Source organism: Malaya genurostris, chromosome 2 (assembly GCF_030247185.1).
Source record: "Malaya genurostris strain Urasoe2022 chromosome 2, Malgen_1.1, whole genome shotgun sequence".
Classification (NCBI taxonomy): domain Eukaryota; kingdom Metazoa; phylum Arthropoda; class Insecta; order Diptera; family Culicidae; genus Malaya; species Malaya genurostris.
In genome coordinates this window covers 185,986,697-186,001,523 of record NC_080571.1, presented here as the reverse complement: position 1 = coordinate 186,001,523, position 14,827 = coordinate 185,986,697, and the positions used below count along the sequence as shown (strand labels likewise).

At 35.3% G+C, this 14,827-nt stretch overlaps 2 protein-coding genes across 2 annotated transcripts; both read left to right on the top strand.

The window, feature by feature from the left end:
- Positions 1 to 293: 293 nt before the first annotated feature.
- LOC131432693 (uncharacterized) lies at positions 294 to 1,684 on the top strand. The gene is made up of 2 exons (XM_058599132.1): positions 294 to 1,481; positions 1,542 to 1,684. The coding sequence occupies exons 1-2, from the start codon at positions 329 to 331 to the stop codon at positions 1,616 to 1,618; spliced, it is 1,230 nt and encodes a 409-aa protein (XP_058455115.1). The 5' UTR covers positions 294 to 328; the 3' UTR covers positions 1,619 to 1,684.
- A 22-nt stretch (positions 1,685 to 1,706) lies between these two features.
- Positions 1,707 to 3,215, top strand: LOC131432694 (uncharacterized). The gene is made up of 2 exons (XM_058599133.1): positions 1,707 to 3,024; positions 3,085 to 3,215. Exons 1-2 carry the CDS (start codon positions 2,145 to 2,147, stop codon positions 3,159 to 3,161), a joined length of 957 nt encoding a protein of 318 aa, XP_058455116.1. The 5' UTR covers positions 1,707 to 2,144; the 3' UTR covers positions 3,162 to 3,215.
- The last annotated feature ends 11,612 nt before the right edge of the window (positions 3,216 to 14,827 follow it).

Genomic DNA, 14,827 nt, shown 5'->3' with positions numbered 1-14,827 from the left:
CACAATTTCGAGTAAATTCTGATATAATTATAACCGAAATTTTGTTCTTGGTTGTGAACTACTACGTTCGTCATAACTTGTCACAAGATGCACTAGAAGATTTATTGAAAATGCTGAATGTTATTAGTGGAACAAAATGCTTCCCTGAAAATTTTGAAACATTCGCGTCTCAGTTCCGTAATATGATGCCAAACGTGTTTTTGCTTGTACATTCTGTCAATATGATTTTGGAACCAACCTACCCAAGAAAGGAACATTATGCGCTATTTGTAAATCACAAGGACATGATTTTTTCGTAACTATACCTGTTGAGCCACAACTTCGTGAAATGGTACTAAAATATAGCCTGGAAATTGAGCAGCATTCCATGGAAATCGAAAATAAGAATATTTGTGATATTATTCGAGGACGCGTAGCAAGGTGTTTAATGAAAGAGCATCCGGAGAAACATCTCACGTTGAGTTCTAATACTGATGGTGCAGCGTCTCGAAAGAGTACGAAAAAAAAAACACTTTATCCGGTTTTCGTTACACTTAACAATCTCCCGCCAGTACTTAGATTCAACAAACACAACCTTTTAATTGCTGCACTTTGGTTATCAATGGAAGAAGCCAACCTTAATTTACTCTACAAATATTTTTGCATAGAATTAAGAATACTCAAGAAAGGTATCTCGATCGGTAATCAAAACTATACAGTTAGTCTTCTACAAAATTGCGTGGATTCTGTGGCAAGATGTAAAGTTTTGTGTATGAAGCAATATAATGGAGACTACGGATTTACAATGTGTCTGCATCCCGGAAAAGCTACTGATGCAAGCCCAATAAGATATTATCCAAGTCAACGGCATCCCAAACGTGACGATGCGACCACTAGAAAAATGATGGATGAAGTTCAATTTACAGGTCAAGAAGTGCATGGAATATTAGATAAATCAGTTTTCGTGGCTCTGCCTGAATTCGATATCATTATAAATCACCCTCCGGATTATATGCACGCAGTTCTTCTGGGGGTTATGAAACAGTTATGGGCAAGTCTAACTGAAAGTGAAAATCATAAAGCTCCATTTTACGTAGGACTTCGTATGAAAGATATTGAGAAACGTTTTCTCTCCTTCCGACCTCCAAGCTCATTCCCGAGGTATCTACGTTCATTGAATCAAGTAAAAAAATTCAAAGCAAACGAATGGGAAGCCATGTTATTACATTATATATATCCTAGTTTATATAAAATTCTTCCTGACCATTTATTGAACCATATTATGCTTTTATCATCTACAATATTTTCATTATTGGATCCAAATTTGTCTGAGGAAATGATTAATTGGTGCGAAAAAAAGTTTAAACTTTTTGGTTGCCAATTTGAGGCTATTTATGGAATAGGACGAATGACTTACAACGTTCATTTGATGTCTCATTTAGCAGAAACTGTTCGAAATCTTGGAGCTTTGTATAACTCATCATTGTTTCCTTATGAATCAGGTAACACAGACATGTAACATCAGTAACTAAATATTAACCATCTTTGTTTAATATTTTTAGGAAACGGAATGCTATTAAAATTTTGCAGTGGCAACAACAAACCTGTTCTTCAAATCGAAAAAAAATTACTTGAATAAACTTAGTCAAAACAGCAGGGTGCCTCAAGATTCGGTCATTAAGCAGTGGGTTCAGTCTATATGGTTCAAGAAACATCCATAGTTCAGATCTGAGATGGTTCTCGTGTGTGTCTTGTTTCGGCAATGGGCCTTGCTGGACTTTTTGGCTACCTTTCTACCGATTTTCGGTGTTATTGTGCTGACGTTGTCTCGTGCATTCAGATCGGGAAACAGTGAGATGACAGGTCCTCGATGTTGAGCCACAACTTCGTGAAATGGTACTAAAATATAGCCTGGAAATTGAGCAGCATTCCATGGAAATCGAAAATAAGAATATTTGTGATATTATTCGAGGACGCGTAGCAAGGTGTTTAATGAAAGAGCATCCGGAGAAACATCTCACGTTGAGTTCTAATACTGATGGTGCAGCGTCTCGAAAGAGTACGAAAAAAAAACACTTTATCCGGTTTTCGTTACACTTAACAATCTCCCGCCAGTACTTAGATTCAACAAACACAACCTTTTAATTGCTGCACTTTGGTTATCAATGGAAGAAGCCAACCTTAATTTACTCTACAAATATTTTTGCATAGAATTAAGAATACTCAAGAAAGGTATCTCGATCGGTAATCAAAACTATACAGTTAGTCTTCTACAAAATTGCGTGGATTCTGTGGCAAGATGTAAAGTTTTGTGTATGAAGCAATATAATGGAGACTACGGATTTACAATGTGTCTGCATCCCGGAAAAGCTACTGATGCAAGCCCAATAAGATATTATCCAAGTCAACGGCATCCCAAACGTGACGATGCGACCACTAGAAAAATGATGGATGAAGTTCAATTTACAGGTCAAGAAGTGCATGGAATATTAGATAAATCAGTTTTCGTGGCTCTGCCTGAATTCGATATCATTATAAATCACCCTCCGGATTATATGCACGCAGTTCTTCTGGGGGTTATGAAACAGTTATGGGCAAGTCTAACTGAAAGTGAAAATCATAAAGCTCCATTTTACGTAGGACTTCGTATGAAAGATATTGAGAAACGTTTTCTCTCCTTCCGACCTCCAAGCTCATTCCCGAGGTATCTACGTTCATTGAATCAAGTAAAAAAATTCAAAGCAAACGAATGGGAAGCCATGTTATTACATTATATATATCCTAGTTTATATAAAATTCTTCCTGACCATTTATTGAACCATATTATGCTTTTATCATCTACAATATTTTTATTATTGGATCCAAATTTGTCTGAGGAAATGATTAATTGGTGCGAAAAAAAGCTTAAACTTTTTGGTTGCCAATTTGAGGCTATTTATGGAATAGGACGAATGACTTACAACGTTCATTTGATGTCTCATTTAGCAGAAACTGTTCGAAATCTTGGAGCTTTGTATAAATCATCATTGTTTCCTTATGAATCAGGTAACACAGACATGTAACATCAGTAACTAAATATTAACCATCTTTGTTTAATATTTTTAGGAAACGGAATGCTATTAAAATTTTGCAGTGGCAACAACAAACCTGTTCTTCAAATCGAAAAAAAATTACTTGAATAAACTTTGTCAAAACAGCAGGGTGCCTCAAGATTCGGTCATTAAGCAGTGGGTTCAGTCTATATGGTTTAAGAAACATCCATAGTTCAGTATAATCCTCGAAAAATATTTGCTGTGAATAATTCTACCCTCTTCGATAATGATGTAACACAACGTCATTTCAGCTATCATTCTAGACTGTACTACAATCGCTTAAATTTGTGCACAAAAGATGCTTGCTCAGATCTCAAATATGATAATTCAAGGATTTGGATCAACAGTAATTTTTTTCGTATTCAAGCTATTCTATGCGATCAAGCAAATATAAATTATATACTTGGCCAAAAGTTAGATACAATTAGTTTGTTTCCTAATATGTATTCCTATACTTTCAAGGATGAAGTCAGAATTATGAAAGTTACGGATTCTTTGAAGCAATGTATTAGTATGAAAGTTGAAATTAACGGTGAATACACACGGAACCACCCGCGATCCCATTTCAACCAGAATATTAGTTGATTTTCTGAATTCGATTGGTTAAAATTTGGTACAACTAATCGATTGTTGTTTTAACTAAACTGTCATTTTTGTTTTTCGATTAGCAGAAACGATGGTTGTAACAACTAATTCAACTGTTTGAAAAAAAATGCTGTCAATTAGTGAGGACACATACCTTTCAATTTCAACAAATATTTTAGTTGAAATAACTGGTGTTGTTATTGAAACAAAATTCTGTTAGTTGAAAAAAAAAATCAGTTTTATTTGCTTGTTTGTTTTGAGATCAGTAAAGATCTAAATTCTAAAAAAATACTTCTGATTCGATCGGAAATGATTGATGTAGAAGAACGTTTTTAATCAGCAAAAGTGCCCGGAGGGGCGAGTAAATTAGCGAAATTATTAAATTTACCTAAAGTGATGCCTTCAAACGGTTGAACTAAAGTTATGCACTGATAATTTTAGTCAATTTATATGAGCTTGGGTGCATCAACCGCTGGGAATTGGAATTTTGCGACGGCAATTCAAACGCGCCATTCAATCGCAGCGCGTTCTGTGCGTTCGAAACCCTTCGCTCCTGTTACTTTTATAAACTAAATTCATGTCAAAAAGCGTTTTATTGCTAATGCATGAACATCATCATCGGTATCAAACAGCTGGAAGTAAAACAGTCTACTGGAAGTAAATAATGATCGAATTTGAAGCATAAAATTTTTGCGCATACCTGAAAGATTACGAGATGATCATTCATTAACATTTTCTAATTTGTCACCAAATCTTTTTCATCCTAAACAAGGTTAACTTTATCACAACACCGCTGTTAGATAAACACTTGTTATCATAAAATTCTCAAATCGAATGAACCAAACGCTTTAACCATCGATGTTGTTTTCATTGACATTTTGAAGCGACGCGAACAGATTTCAACTAAAAAAGTTGTTGATTTTGCATTGCGATTATTGTTTTGCTTTCAACTGTCTCCGGCATTTGACAGCATTCAAAACAACATATTTTTCAACTACTTGAATATATGCAAATCAAAAACCATTTTGGTTGAATCAAAAAGAAATTAGTTAAATCAACTATCGCAAAAATCAAAAACTGCGATATCGCAATTTTATGATCGAAGGGTTCTCCGTGCATGAGATTCATTTCGATATGCAAAAAGCAAACACAAGTTGATTAAAAAGAATTTTTAATCAATAATGTATCATTCTTCAGATGCTATTCTTGTGAAAAAGTTAGATTGAAATGAAATGCGTTGTGTTCCTGCAGGTTACATCAAATGAAAATTACACTACAAAATAATTGGAAACCCAAATATGTTTACATGTATTACTAGCCAATTAAAGGCCGTTATTATATACCCCAAACCGAATCCTATTCTGTGAACCTTTTATTTCATCTAATCTTTATCCGTTTAATAATCCCGCGTAGAAACGCATTAAATCGAATGGAATCTTTCGAATTGATCGTACTCATACTTTTTGATAGGATAATAACAAAAGAAGAACTAAACGAGCTCTTATACCAGATCGAGCAATTGGTTTAGTATTAATAGCAATTCAATCAAAATATATGAATACCAATATAATAGTTCTTTATGCTATGATAACAAATTATGCTGTTCTCATGATACCGGGTTGCTATTCCCTTCTGATCGGGAACAGTAGCTTTCAAACGAGTCTGAGTTTGTTTAAATCGGTTCACCCATCTCTGAGAAAATTGAGCGTTAAAAATAGCTTCGAAAAGTGCACACACATACACACACAGAGACATTTTCCGATCTTGTCGAACTGAGTCGAATGGTATATAACACTTTGGGTCTCCGAGGCTCCGTTCGAAAGTGAGTTTTTCCAGCAATTCTAATACCTTTCTATAGATAATGACAAAACCTTTAAACGCGTTTTCCTCGAAAGCAGGTTTTGAAAGTCCGTGTCCATCGTCATTCAAAAACTACTGCAAAATTTTTTTTCGAATTTTTCACACACTTTCTACATATAAAAATCCAGATGGATCAGCGGATTTTTTCGTGTAAAAACGTAGTTTTCACTTCGAACAACCACCAAAAATTAAAAAAATAAAGAGGCGGGTGAGTAATGTTAGAGACATAACTGGATGTCGTGAATACGAAAAAACTGACACGCTCCCATCACTTTTCCGAATATCAGTTAGTTGATTGATTGTATGAATTGTGCAAGCTTTCCTCTTTTTCACTAATAGAATTTGAAGCGATACACCTACATTAAACAGCTACTATTCTACAACTATATATTCCAAACTTGAAACAATTCCTTTTCAATTTCCTAATATAGGAGGCTAGGTACGACAAATGTGTAGTTTATTTTTATTGAAGCTATGAAGCTCGAAGATATCTGATTCTTCTCGAAATTTCAGTACGAGGCAATTGCAACGGCCTGGTCTGAAATGTATCGACGATGTTCGGTATGCAAGAGTGATTCTAATAATAATAATGATAGTAATAATAATAATAATAATACAGATTAACCTGAATATATGGCAACCCTGTTTCGCATGGTATATTTTCACACGACCCCATACTAGTATAAAGATGTGTTCAACATTCCCTTTCGCATTGCCGTTCGTACTTGAATGTGTTAGTGACGGTACAAATCTGTCATCTTTTCGGTGCCATCGTGCTGACGGTGTCTCGTACGTTCAGAGTAGCTGCTTTAACTTAAATGACGCTATTTCTCACATCACATTTCATTTTATACCTGCTAGTGGTAGCGGTGGACGGACGTCCCCTTTGTTAGAATTCCTTTCCTATACGCAGAACGAGAAACAGTGGAACGATATAAAAGAGAGAGTTAGCAGAGCGGCAGCCAGTAATACTGAATTGGCTGTCGAGCTGTTAACAGCATCTTGTGGAATTTTTGCGCAGAAACACGCACACAGGAGGAACAGTTATGTGTTAGTGACGGTGCAAATTATTTTAACTCCCATATTGATGAATCTTTTGGTAGGAAATATTGAGATCTGAGATGGTTCTCGTGTGTGTCTTGTTTCGGCAATGGGCCTTGCTGGACTTTTTGGCTACCTTTCTACCGATTTTCGGTGTTATTGTGCTGACGTTGTCTCGTGCATTCAGATCGGGAAACAGTGAGATGACAGGTCCTCGATGTTGCTCTCGTGTGTCTTGTTTCGGGAAGAGTTGCTCAGCAAATGGTAGGAAAAATGAACCATTCAACTTTTATGTGGATGCTCTTGTATAGAGGCAGACATCTCGCGTTCTGATTGGCTGGTGCTGTCATGGGTTAAATCAAACAGGTTTTTCAATAGTGTACTATTGAAAAACTTCAATATTGTTGTAATACACGTTCAAGTTGAAAATTTTCGATTCTATTGGTAGTAAGATTATATAAATCCTTCTACATATCACCGAGCTATGAGCTTTCAAAATACGAGAAAGGCAAACGCGCCTTATCAATTATCTTCTTTGAAACTCGTTTATACCAAACATTTCAGAAAAGTTTAATTTTGAACTATTTGAGAATATGTCACACAACTGAAAGTTTTATCATAAAATTGTGATCATATTTTCGATGGCATGTAGCAAGAATTATGTTGATTCATTAGATATAACAGGAGATATTCACGATCAAAAACTTATCACTCTCTCAGAAGGTAAATTTTGAAAAGGCGCCCCATAGTAAAGTAAGTCGTATTCACGACAAAGAACAAATCAAACAGAAACGTTGGGGTCTAGAAAAACTTCTACTCTAACTATGCTGCGTTCGTTTGTTCACTTCTGATTAGTCTGCGCTGAGATACAGTGAACGCCGCAAATCATGATTTTTAAGAAACGTTCTCGAAAACACCTCTTCACCGACTTATTTCTTAATATTTTTCCACGAAAAATTACAAAATGTTGTTCGAATGATGCTTTTTATCATGCAAAACATTTGAGTTTATTTTGTTGAACATAATTCTGGGAAAAATTCGCAAAAATGATGATTTTTTTCATCGTTTAGACCCTACCCCCGCCCTCCCCCCCTCCTTAAGAAATCGAAAATTTTTTATTAAAAACCAATTAATGGTTGTATATAACAAGCATTCCGAAGCTATCGATTTTACAATGACAAAAAAAAACAAACTCGAATAATATTTCAATTCTATTCGTTAAGCTAATACATTATTATCATCTAACTTATACTGAATTATACATTACTAGCGGACCCGTCGAACTTCGTCTCGACCAAAATAGTTTTTTTGAGTTCTCTGTGAACTTTTCAAATGGTCGTAACTTTGTTTATCTTCTCTTCTGTTGAATACGAAGCCGTTCCTAAGTTTACGGGATCGGAATAACGGTTTCTTTTATTCAAATTGATTTCGCAAATTTTCGATGGCTGCCCTCTTGACTGGGTCGTCATTGCATTTGCAGACGCAATAGGACTTTTCAACCCGAATGTTAAATCGTTTTAGATCACCAGGAGGAAAATTCGGTTTTTACTTCTCTTCTTTCCCACCGCAAGTCTAATACCATAACAAAGTCGTAGTGAATCGATGTTACGCAGCGTGTCAGATCAATGTTCTATTAGAAATATATATAGCGATAGAACGATAATATGATAAATTGCGGGACGTTAAGAAATTCAAATGACAGTGGCATTCAATATACTGTTCTTTAACTTGATATTGAACAATGAATTCATTTAAATATACTCACACACACAAATTTGGAATTTTACAGGTGATCTAATCTCACATATGATGTAACTCATTAAGTCTTAATTTGTCAAATGACGTAAAATTCCATTTGTAATGACTTAATGCTGGATGAGCCTGAACTTTACTGGTTCCGAATGTTATTTCTATTCGGCTAGCAAGTGCAACTGCTTGAATTTATGTGTAAGAAAAGCTGATGCGTGCTTCAATGGCTCAGTCTATTAATGGACGTACTTTGCGATTCAATGATTCTCGGATCAAGTCGCCGCTCTCACTGTCAGCATTTTTTTTATTTCATTGAATATCATGTACAAGTTTTTGAACGTATATTTCCGTGAAATGCGACGCTCCATTTATGTACATCGATAAGAGACCAGAGAATCAATATGCAAAGAGTGCAATACTTCTGTTACAGTAAAGCGAAAATAAGCAGTCAATGTACCAGTACTCGTATTATCATTTAAGCCAGTGTATTGAAAAGGAACTGCAGATCTCATAAATAATGGTTTAGTGGTAGCAGTACACAGACTCGTCTCGATAGATTCGTAGCAATAGAAAAAAGTTTAAGTCATAGAACGAATCTTAAGTTAAACTCAAAAACAGTTCTGACTGTCTTCTTTTGAATGTTCAGTAATTGCGCTAAAACATCCTATTTTTTACACATTGCACGTGACCGAATTGACCTGTGGTAGCTTGCGGGTAATATAAATTGTTACTAATATTCACTACCTGCTACTCCGGCTATTCAAAAGATAAGCCCGAGTTTCTTATTGAAAAAATTAACACAATGTTGAAGAGGAATATATTTACGATTTACACTTATGGTTATGAGACTCTGCATCTGCACTCATGGCAATGAAACTGAAGGCCCGCATTGATTTTAGTTTCCTCTTGATCTGTCAAATTATTATGTTCTTCACAAACACCAAAAAATCTTATTCTATCACAGAAATCGTATTTGACAGTAGTATATAATTAGCATTCAGATTACGCGCCTTAATAAATTAATTGAATTGAAAAGTGAAAGATAAATTCTTTATTTTTACGTTAAAACTTGCACAGTACAGTAATGTCAGTTCGTTCAACAATTTGCTGATTTGTTGACTGGTATACGATGTTATAATTTTTTTTCTCGTACCGACGATGGTTTTAATACAACATTCATTTGGTTAGTTAGGTTACGCAATTCTGTCATTTGTTCAATTATTTTGATACACCTTTAAGCACGTGGTTCGAAGTGACGAATCACATCGATCAAGGACGCATGTGAAATCTCCACATAAAACAACGCGTTGCGCGCCAAAAGATTTTCTAACGATCTAGTATTCTTTCCTGCGACGGCCAACCACTTATGCAACTCGTTGCGCGCCAAACATCTATCGATGATCCAGCAATCATTGGCGACTTTTTCAGTGGAAATTTTCATTATCCATACAAAAAACTTTTATGGATTTTTCCTACATTTCGGGCAAGTTTTCCTAATGTTTTTAATGTACGAACCCGGTGGGAGTAAAAACTGATCAAACAAAAAAAGAATCATGTAAATCCGTCCATCCGTTCTTACGTGATGCGATTATAAAGAATGATCTCTGCATTTATATATATATATATATACTAGCTGACCCGTCGAACTTCATCTCGCCCGAATTTTTTTTTGAATTTGTTTTCGGTCAGTAGAATTTTCAAACGTCTTATGCTGTTAATGTATCTTTCCATTATTTTACTGATTAATTGGCTGCGATGAATTTATCAAAAAATATTGTGAATGTGTTAAAAGCTTTTGTTACGCAAAAATTAAGCGAGTGCACCGATCGCCATATCATCTTTTGAATCAGTGCATCGAACAGCGATTGTAGATCTCTCTCAAACTAATGATTTCGTCATATGGGATAAAAAGTGAAGCAAAAATAACTAAGGTGACTACTTTAAATTGATTCCGAAAATGTACAAAAGCTGCCCTCGCGACTTGTAGTTCCTCACTTCTCGGTAGTCTGGTGATATTATTTAGTCGTATTTGATGAATGTTCGTAGCGTGACAATCACAGGAACAATTTTCGATTAACAATTCAGCGATAAAACTTTTTTTTACGTTTACATTATGACTTCTGGTTAGTCAGTAGTTATTTTGTAAATTTTTGACATATCAGAGACTCGGATGATTCGCATCGCTTAGTTCGACCCTTCTGGTAGAAGGTAAAAGTTTAGATGCAAGAAACCTTTTGCTCACTTGAATGAACCTTGTTACGTCGAACTTCTCCGCACTTTATCTTCAAATCCTTACTCTTCCTTGAGTACTATGGCTCTACATTTTTCATATTCTTTCTTCTCTCCCAATCTCTAGTTAGTTTGATATTGTTAAAAAACCGAAAGATAAAATGAGTAATTCTTGGACATTCGAAAGTTCAAGTTAACATTCCTTTAAATGCTGTGTCCATTAACCCTCACATGAACATTTGATTGATTAATTGAATTGAAAAGTGAAAGATAAATTCTTTATTTTTACGCTAAAACTTGCACAGTACAGTAATGTCAGTTCGTTCAACAATTTGCTGATTTGTTGACTGGTATACGATGTTATAATTTTTTTTCTCGTACCGACGATGGTTTTAATACAACATTCATTTGGTTAGTTAGGTTACGCAATTACGTCGAACTTCATCTTGCCCGAATTTTTTTTTGAATTTGTTTTCGGTCAGTAGAATTTTCAAACGTCTTATGCTGTTAATGTATCTTTCCATTATTTTACTGATTAATTGGCTGCGATGAATTTATCAAAAAATATTGTGAATGTGTTAAAAGCTTTTGTTACGCAAAAATTAAGCGAGTGCACCGATCGCCATATCATCTTTTGAATCAGTGCATCGAACAGCGATTGTAGATCTCTCTCAAACTAATGATTTCGTCATATGGGATAAAAAGTGAAGCAAAAATAACTAAGGTGACTACTTTAAATTGATTCCGAAAATGTACAAAAGCTGCCCTCGCGACTTGTAGTTCCTCACTTCTCGGTAGTCTGGTGATATTATTTAGTCGTATTTGATGAATGTTCGTAGCGTGACAATCACAGGAACAATTTTCGATTAACAATTCAGCGATAAAACTTTTTTTTACGTTTACATTATGACTTCTGGTTAGTCAGTAGTTATTTTGTAAATTTTTGACATATCAGAGACTCGGATGATTCGCATCGCTTAGTTCGACCCTTCTGGTAGAAGGTAAAAGTTTAGATGCAAGAAACCTTTTGCTCACTTGAATGAACCTTGTTACGTCGAACTTCTCCGCACTTTATCTTCAAATCCTTACTCTTCCTTGAGTACTATGGCTCTACATTTTTCATATTCTTTCTTCTCTCCCAATCTCTAGTTAGTTTGATATTGTTAAAAAACCGAAAGATAAAATGAGTAATTCTTGGACATTCGAAAGTTCAAGTTAACATTCCTTTAAATGCTGTGTCCATTAACCCTCACATGAACATTTGATTGATTAATTGAATTGAAAAGTGAAAGATAAATTCTTTATTTTTACGCTAAAACTTGCACAGTACAGTAATGTCAGTTCGTTCAACAATTTGCTGATTTGTTGACTGGTATACGATGTTATAATTTTTTTTCTCGTACCGACGATGGTTTTAATACAACATTCATTTGGTTAGTTAGGTTACGCAATTCTGTCATTTGTTCAATTATTTTGATACACCTTTAAGCACGTGGTTCGAAGTGACGAATCACATCGATCAAGGACGCATGTGAAATCTCCACATAAAACAACGCGTTGCGCGCCAAAAGATTTTCTAACGATCTAGTATTATTTCCTGTGACCACTTATGCAACTCGTTGCGCGCCAAACACCTATCGATGATCTAGCAATCATTGGCGACTTTTTCAGTGGAAATTTCCATTATCCATACAAAAAACCTTTATGGATTTTTCCTACATTTCGGGCAAGATTTCCTAATTTTTTTAATGTACGAACCCGGTGGGAGTAAACACTGATCAAACAAAAATAGAATCATGTAAATCCGTCCACCCGTTCTTACGTGATGCGATTACAAAGAATGATCTCTGCATTTATATATATATATATATATACTAGCTGACCCGTCGAACTTCATCTCGCCCGAATTTTTTTTGAATTTGTTTTCGGTCAGTAGAATTGTCAAACGTCTTATGCCGTTAATGTATCTTTCCATTATTTTACTGATTAATTGGCTGCGATGAATTTATCAAAAAATATTGTGAATGTGTTAAAAGCTTTTGTTACGCAAAAATTAAGCGAGTGCACCGATCGCCATATCATCTTTGGAATCAGTGCATCGAACAGCGATTGTAGATCTCTCTCAAACTAATGATTTCGTCATATGGGATAAAAAGTGAAGCAAAAATAACTAAGGTGACTACTTTAAATTGATTCCAAAAATGTACAAAAGCTGCCCTCGCGACTTGTAGTTCCTCACTTCTCGGTAGTTTGGTGATGTTATTTAGTCGTATTTGATGAATGTTCGTAGCGTGACAATCACAGGAACAATTTTCGATTAACAATTCAGCGATAAAACTTTTTTTTACGTTTACATTATGACTTCTGGTTAGTCAGTAGTTATTTTGTAAATTTTTGACATATCAGAGACTCGGATGATTCGCATCGCTTAGTTCGACCCTTCTGGTAGAAGGTAAAAGTTTAGATGCAAGAAACCTTTTGCTCACTTGAATGAACCTTGTTACGTCGAACTTCTCCGCACTTTATCTTCAAATCCTTACTCTTCCTTGAGTACTATGGCTCTACATTTTTCATATTCTTTCTTCTCTCCCAATCTCTAGTTAGTTTGATATTGTTAAAAAACCGAAAGATAAAATGAGTAATTCTTGGACATTCGAAAGTTCAAGTTAACATTCCTTTAAATGCTGTGTCCATTAACCCTCACATGAACACTGCATTCGTTCAATAGTTGTATCAATAGTCGTCGCATTAGTCGACACCACCTCATTTTGTTTAGTACCCAACCTACAATTAACGAATGGTGATGTTCGGTACTGAGAATCTATATCAGAAAGTTTTGTATGAAAATAATGTGAAATTCTTCTATTATAGCGGAGTGAACATGAGGAGTGATTGTACCAGTATTCAGCTTATCATGTGAGTGTATAAAATCTCACAACTAATGGGTTTCAAACCACCAGAATTTACCCGATTCTATCGAACGAACTTCAGCATACTAAATGCAAGACAAACCACTTTGTTTGATCTCATTATTTAAACAGCAGAATCCTATCTTTAATTCGTACAAAAATCGTTCTATAATGTGATTTGTTCAACTCACGCCTACGATGGCCAACATTAATCACAATGCAAGCTAAAACACTCAGATGCGTTCCATCAATAAATCATTTGGCAAGCAATAATATTGATACCCAATTAAGCACGTGGCTCGAAATGACGAAACAACTCGTTGCGCGCCAAAGGATTCTTTCAACGATCTAGTATTCCTTTCTTCGACGGCCAAACACTTATGCAACTCGTTATGCGCCAAATACCCATCGATGATCTAGCAATCATTGGCGACTTTTCCAGTGGAAAATTCCATTGTCCATACAAAATAACTTTATTGGTTTTTCCCACTTTTCCGGTAAGTTTTCCTAATTTTTTTGATGTACGAACCCGGTGGGGGTAAAAACTGATCAAACAAAAAAAAAGCATCTCAATCCGTCCATCCGTTCTTACAAGATGCGATTACAAAGAATGATCTCTGCATTTTTATATATATAGATTGTGTCCATTAACTTTGACATGAACGCTATATTCGTTCAAGAATTGTATCAAAAGGTCTCTCATTCGTCGAGCCACCACATCGGTTTGCTTAGTATTCAGTCCTGAGAAGCAATATTCTGTTCTAGCGGAGTGAACATGAGGAGTGATTATTCTTATCGTTAAAGCCAATGTATAAAACAGCAGACCTCACAACTAATGGTTCTTACATGCCACGATTTCTCCTTCAGATATGATATTCACGATTCGCATATGGTAATTCGTCAAGTAATCCAAAGTTCGGAAAATGAAATGATTTGGCTTAAGCAGCTTACAAATGTCATGAATACCATAAATATTTTCATCTGAACTCATTATTTCAACAGATGGCCAACATAATTCATCTAACTACATCTACTGGTAAATGACATTAGAACTTGTGCTTCTGTTTACGGTATAGCTAAAACAGTCATTTGGCAAGTAATGATTTTGATACCCTATTAAGCACGTGTTTCCAAATGACGAATCAATCAAGCATGTAAAATCTCCACCCAAATCTACTCGTTGCGCGCCAAACGATTTTCCAAAGATCTAGTATTCTTTTTTTCAACGGCGAAATACTGAGCATCTCCTTGCGCGCCAAACATCAATTGTAGATCTAGCAATCATTGGCGACTTTTGCAGTGGAAAATTCCATTGTCCATACAAAATAACTTTATTGGTTTTTCCCACTTTTCCGGTAAGTTTTCCTAATTTTTTTGATGTAC